The sequence below is a fragment of the Hevea brasiliensis genome, chromosome 7 (assembly GCF_030052815.1).
Source record: "Hevea brasiliensis isolate MT/VB/25A 57/8 chromosome 7, ASM3005281v1, whole genome shotgun sequence".
NCBI lineage: Eukaryota > Viridiplantae > Streptophyta > Magnoliopsida > Malpighiales > Euphorbiaceae > Hevea > Hevea brasiliensis.
The window spans coordinates 8,693,174-8,699,748 of NC_079499.1; the positions used below are offsets into that span (position 1 = coordinate 8,693,174).

The 6,575-nt window shown below is 31.3% G+C and overlaps 1 protein-coding gene across 1 annotated transcript; it reads right to left on the reverse strand.

Annotated features, from left to right (window-relative positions):
• Positions 1-454: 454 nt before the first annotated feature.
• Positions 455-2,551, reverse strand: LOC110633347 (monooxygenase 1-like). The gene is made up of 5 exons (XM_021781911.2): positions 2,415-2,551; positions 2,168-2,314; positions 2,003-2,053; positions 1,419-1,819; positions 455-1,326 (listed from the first exon to the last, which is right to left on the reverse strand). Exons 1-5 carry the CDS (start codon positions 2,492-2,494, stop codon positions 806-808), a joined length of 1,200 nt encoding a protein of 399 aa, XP_021637603.1. The 5' UTR covers positions 2,495-2,551; the 3' UTR covers positions 455-805.
• Between the last annotated feature and the right edge of the window lie 4,024 nt (positions 2,552-6,575).

Below are 6,575 nucleotides of genomic sequence, written 5' to 3' on the forward strand. Positions count from 1 at the left end.
ATTTTTTGTGTGTTTATTTTATTTCATTATAATTTACACGCTTTTACGGTACACAATATTTTGTAAATTTTATCTCAGCATTTTTCAAAAAAATTGAAAACCATAAAATTGGAGGAGGTACTCAGATGGGCCACAAATTCATCAATGTCTTTATCTGAACTTCCACCTTCCCTAATTGCTTCTTTAGTTAAAATCTTTCAATCGTTAGCTTTCTTCCTTATCTCTTTTTTAGATTTCTTGTGCCTGTACCCGATTTATTATGAACTTAAAATACAAGATGTATGATGGGACTCACTTATCATATACATAAGTCTCACATGTTTGTATCTAAAATCCATGATAGATGAGGTGTAGGCAAGAATCTTCCTATTGTTAGGCTTCATTGTTAGGCTTTACAATCACTTAATTAGATGGAGAAATTATTCCATGCAATCATTGTATATACAATCAAACAAAAAAAAATTGTTATGCATAAATTTGAGCCGTTAATTATGATGGAATCCACTATAATCAATAGCTATAATAAAACCATTGTATATATACACAATCATGCATACATATGCATGCTTGAAAGTGGCAAATTGTGGAATAAAAACTAGCCTTCCATTTATAGGCCCAGCCAGCTGGTTGCAAAAGGATTGAAAGAAGATTATGAGATAATTAGAAATATAATCCTCCTTTGAATCCAGCTATAAGTTTGATGGTTCAGTATGATCAAGTCAATATAGCTTGAGATGAGTGAAGAAGTTTTGGATAAAATCTCAAAGACCAACAATTTCACTCTCTATAGATAAAGAGTGTTGTTCTAGGAGTTGCCACAGTCATAGCGGGTATGCTGATTTGGATCTCTAAACAGAATGATTAGCAAGAAAATACTCAAGAATTTCATAGGCAAGGATGATGGCTGGATGACTGTACCAGTAAGGAAGGTTTGCAGACACAACCAGAAGACTCTCATTTTCCTTTTTTTCAAGTACTGATCTAGCCCTTCCTCTACCATTTCTTTCACACGTGTACCCTTCATTGGTTTATTCTGAATCTTTTCTCCCAAGCATCTAGCAAGCACCACTGCGTCTTCTAGAGAGGCTGAGCCTGCTTGTGCCAGGAATGGACCCATTGCATGCATAGCATCTCCAGCCACTGTCACTGTCCCTTTTCTGAAGTTTGTCTTCAGTACATCCCATGGTGATCGGTATCTCAAATCTGTGAGATGCAACGATTCCAGGTCGCTATTCCTTATCAGCTCTACTGTTTCCTGAGGGAAATTCTTGAGTAATTCCACAGTTGATTCTTTAATAAGCATTCGATCTCTTGAAATCTTTAAATCTGTCACCAAAAGATTATGAAAATTAACTAAAGAAAAGAACATCTTTCAATGGAAAAATCAAAGGGATACTGACATTAAATAATTTAATTACCTTGAGAATTCCACTTTCGAGTTACAAACCAGTAGATTAACTTGTGAGTAACAGGGACAATTCCAAGCTTAACGCGGTCGTTGACGTTGCTCAATAGATGGTACTTGCTACCATAATCATGACCATTCTGGAAATATGAGAAGCCTCTTACCACACAAGTTGGAGAAAGCTTGGTAGAATTTAGCCCCAGGATGGTTGCGATGATAGAGTTTACACCATCACATCCAATCACAATCTTGGCCTTGACAACACTTCCATCTTGAAGATGAAGAATAGGATATGAGGTTATTGGATCCTCTTCTATGGATATTACCTGCTTACCAAATTGTATAGTGTCCCATGGCAAATCATTGGCTAGTGCTTTAACAAGATCAGTTCGTCTTAAGCATCGTAATTCTCCACTACACAATATTTTAACAACGTCAGCTATTATCAGAATCCCATACCTCAATTTACAACTATTTATATTAGAATTCACTTGAATTCAGTAAAATTTCAGGTTTGGAGAAGAGATTGTCTTTAAATTGAATTAGAAGGATTTAATTTGGCCTATATTCATATAATAGGTTAATTAAAATTCATACCCATTTGGCAATTCTTTTGGCTTGTTGTCACCAACTGATATATGATTCCCACTGCATGCATAATTAATCATCTAAAGATAATTATTAACTTCAAAGAAGAAATAAAAAAGAGAAGTGAAATATGCAGTCTATTCATATGGAAAAAAAAAAAAAAAGCAATCTCACGACTGTATATGAATAGCAGTGTTCCTAAGCATTGAAGCAACACCAAGTTGATCCAGTGCTCGCCACCCATTTGACTGTATTATGATTCCCACTCCAGTGGTTCTCAATGTTTCTGACTTTTCAAGTACTATGCTTCTAATCCCTTTCCTGCAAAGTAATTAATAACATCCATCATTAACTTCATTAATAATTTAATTATGAGGTCCTTAATTATGCCAAAATTAAGAAAAAAAATTAATTAGTGAACCTGTGAAAAGCCAGGGCGGTGGCAAGCCCACAGATTCCACCTCCAACGATTACGATCTCCTCTTCTTGTGCACTCTCCATTTTCTTTCTTGTTTGAATTAAAATTTCAAGAAATTAATCAAGGTGCAGAATGAGTTATAGATTATAATAAGAGTTCCTTATGGTCATGAGATAGCTATGTTTGTTAGTCATGTGAAGGATGTGAATGAGAATCCATTTAAATTGTTTACTGTCATCAGAACTAATTAATTAGCATCATTCTGATACTGGTTTGATCTCCGCATGCTAATAAGCTGGTTTCCCTACTTTTTGTTACTTTTTTTTTATAAGCTAATTTTTGTTGCTGTTCGGCAACAACTTTAAGAAAGTGTTTAGTGTTTTAACTAGGGTCAAAATATTGTCTTTTTTATTTATATTGTTCGGTAGTATAAATATTTATACTAATGTTTATTTAAAACCTAATCTAACAGCTATTTTTATAGAACACTTATATTTTAAACCATTATAGCAGGTACTAGATTAGTTAGTATTGCCGAACGGACCTAAGTTTAGATAAAGAAGGCTTCGTCAGTCCAGGATTATAGCAAAAGACTATCCTCGTTAGAGAGTTTAAAATTATCCACTAAAATGAACGGTTGGTAGGATTCAAACTCTTAACCTAATAAGAGTGTTGAATGGGTTTTGTTCTTTCACCCGATCTCATTGACTCTAAAGTTTATATTGTTACTAATTAAAAAAATTAAGGATTGTGAAAGAGAATTATTTAATAATATTATACTAGTTTTAAATTAATGATACACAATTAAATTTTAAAATTTGTAGAATTAATGATACAAATGAAAATATATATAGTAAAAAAAATTATATATAGCAAAATAATATTAGAAAAAATACAGAGAGAATTTACAATGAAGTATTGGAGAAGTAGAATTAGAATCTCGACTTTGAGGGACTAAAAATAAGTATTAAAAAGAAATTAAATAAAATTTTAATAAAAATATATATAAAATATTAAGGGATTAAAATTAAATAATATAAAAATCTAAATAAAATTGACACATATTAAAGGGATAAACAATAATTTAAAAAAAAAACTAAAATTTATAAGTAAATTTATGATTTTAAAATTTTAGAGAAACAAACATTAATTAAAAAAAAAGTTATTAAATTTATAATAAAATTTTAATTTTAAAAAATTTTGAAGAACCACAACCTCTTCAACCTATCACCTAGTTCCACCCCTGAGTTTAAGCATGACTTAGCCATGTTACCTCTATGAAGTACAATGAACTTCCACTTCTTTCGCTGCATGCTTAGCCAATTCCTTCCTTTTGTAGGTATTTCTTTTGATCTCTTTCCCTTTCTCTCCTCCATCATTTCCTTTATGCAATTGTTAAATTTTAATATTAAATATTATAATTAATTAAATATTTAATTAAAATAACTTAAGTTTATTAATGAGTAACTTTAATTTATGTATTAATTTATGTTAATTATTTTGACTTATTTATTAAAGAAACTTAACTTCATTAAATTTAATTTAGGTTTTGTGCCAAAATTTTTAATATAAATAGGTGAACTTTCTATCTTTCTTCCACAACACTAAGCAACAAAATAAAAAGTGTTTGAGAGAGTTTTTAAAGGTAAAGAAAAGTGTTTCTTTGTGGAGCTTTGAATTCAATCATTAGTATAGAGTTGATTTGAATTACGCAACGAAATTATCGAGTTGTTGTATCCAGAAGGAACAAGTCAACGGAGAAATTTTGTTGCATCTATTTATGGGCATTACCTATCATAAAGGACTTGAATCTCCTTAAAAAAGCGAGATCAATCTAGTTAATTTGTTCATTATGTCTTAATTATTTTTTAATTTATTGTAATTTCACCAAGTATGGCTCTCCGTCTAGTAATCCCTTCTCATCTACTAGAGTTCTCTGTCTTATTTTCCACACATCCATAATGAAATTGGCGTTGGTACTTTGGTGTACCTTTTCCGGCACTGCCACCATTGGCACCCCCAAACTCATAGCTTCCAAGCTAGAATTCTACTCATAATGTCTAAGAAGGCATGTGCTAAAACCTTTAACTGTGGACACCAAGTCACCATCAAACCATGTTAGAAGTTTCCTCTAGGAATTTTTTTGGGGAAGTTTAGCCTCTTCTTATTTCCTGACTATCCACAAAAAGTAATTGTTGCTCACCTTCAATCTCCAAGCAAGTTCCTTCATTTATTCTATGCTTAGATCTACAGGCTCCAAAATGACACATAAACAATTGACCCTTTTATCCTAACATTTAGCCAATTCATGCAAGCATCATTGATTGGCTTAGAAAGGCTAAAACCATAATCTATGTCATTTTCAAGCCATTTATCTAAGTACATAGATGGTATAGAAGGTTCGGTTGTTCTAAATGGCTAGAGCTCGTTAAGCCAATTTGCGACCTATAAGAAATTTCATGTTAGAAATTAATCATTGAAAGCAAAATTTGTTGCAAATGTTAGAACTTTCATGTTCTAAGTATAAGATTTTATCCGGTAATTAATATTATCATATAGACCAAAATCAATTCTTTTAATGTGGCCCATTATATATATATATATATATATATATATATAAGCCGGTCTTCTCTCTACCCATATGGTCACACATTATTTTTTTATAAATTTAGAGATATTAGAGTCATGTCAAGAAAGTTTTTCAATACTAAAGTTTTGTGTGAGAATCAAGAAGACTCAGAAGAGAGAAATCAGTTTATTGAATCAAAGGGACTCTCTTAACTATTGACGTGGCTTAAGCAAACTTCGCATCAAATATGCTTTCTAAATTTGTGAGAATTTATTTGTTCAAAATTCATTATTAGGGTGATAATTGAATCTTATATTTATAATTCATATTATGTTTATTATTATTATAGTCTATTAAGAATTATTTTACATATACTATCAGAGTTCTAGGTTTTGAATAATTAAATTTCTCTATTAAATTTATGATAATAAACATGATGTTGAAGTTCTTGCTTATTGTTAGATCTAGGTAGAATTAAAGTATAGATTGTGAAAGTTTAATTGTAATGCCCTCACTTTAGGTAGTCCGTATATTCTACTGTTTCGATGACTAATGTTTGTTCGGATAGCCAGGATGTCTAGAATTACATTTAAACTAGAGTGAGGAGACATAAATTGATCGAATAAAGACCAAGTAAAATTAAGAAAAAAAATAAAAGAAATGAAATACAATAGGTTAAAGGAGCCGAGATTCCAGCGATGGGTAACCCTAATGGGAAGCGACTGTGAAGACAGTTGCCGACCCTAGACTCATAGGAAAACCCTGTGAGATAAATATTTGGGATTTAATTGAAGGATTAATGAAGATTAATGACAATAAAAATGTTAAGAAAATGCAAGAAAATTTATGCTAACCGGTAAAAGCAATTAGGATGCGATGAATACAATAGAGGACATTTCAGTCATTTCACCCTCAATGTTGAATCTTGACGTAAATGTCAATAAAAAAGAGTGAGAACAAAACATTTAAAATAAATTAAAATCATGAATTTGTGTAATGGAAAAGGGAAAAGAAAGAAAAGAAAAATGAAATTAAATTATGACATAAGCCTTACCTCATGATGACCTAAGCATGATTTGAGCATGATGACAAAAAGACATCATTAAAATTTACTTTAATTACATTAGGATAAATATAAATGCATAAGACAAATTACATTAATTAAAAAGCTCATCTTCTTCCTTGAAGACCCCTTTGGCCGAACCACCATAGATAAAGAGCCTTCACCATTTTCAAGCTTCAAAGCTTGATTTTCCATGTTGTTCCACCCCAAAACTCCTAAGTCCCTTCACTAAAAATTGATCCTACACCTTGAGGAAGCCATAGGCAGCCAAGAATTAAAGGGAAACTTAAAGTTTAGCAAGTCAAAGATTGGTCACAAGAGGTTAGTGCTCAATTTGCTTGCTCTTCTAATTCTTGAAAATAAGTTAAAATACAATAGAATTGCAAGAAAAATGAAGGAATAAAGCATAAATTGATGAGGCCAATTTTCGGCCAGCCATGGTTGAAGAGGAGATTTATATGTTTAATTGCATGTGAACATCAATTATAGCTTAGACAAAATGAAATACATGAGTTATATATTGATTGGCATA

Excerpts from the sequence above, each read along its gene's own strand:
- LOC110633347 (XM_021781911.2), bottom strand. The coding sequence starts at position 2,494 with ATGGAGAGTGCACAAGAAGAGGAGATCGTAATCGTTGGAGGTGGAATC. Across the intron at positions 2,315-2,414 it reads ACCGCCCTGGCTTTTCACAG|GAAAGGGATTAGAAGCATAG; the intron begins GTTCACTAATTA and ends ATTACTTTGCAG. Across the intron at positions 1,327-1,418 it reads TCGAAAGTGGAATTCTCAAG|ATTTAAAGATTTCAAGAGAT; the intron begins GTAATTAAATTA and ends TTTTGGTGACAG.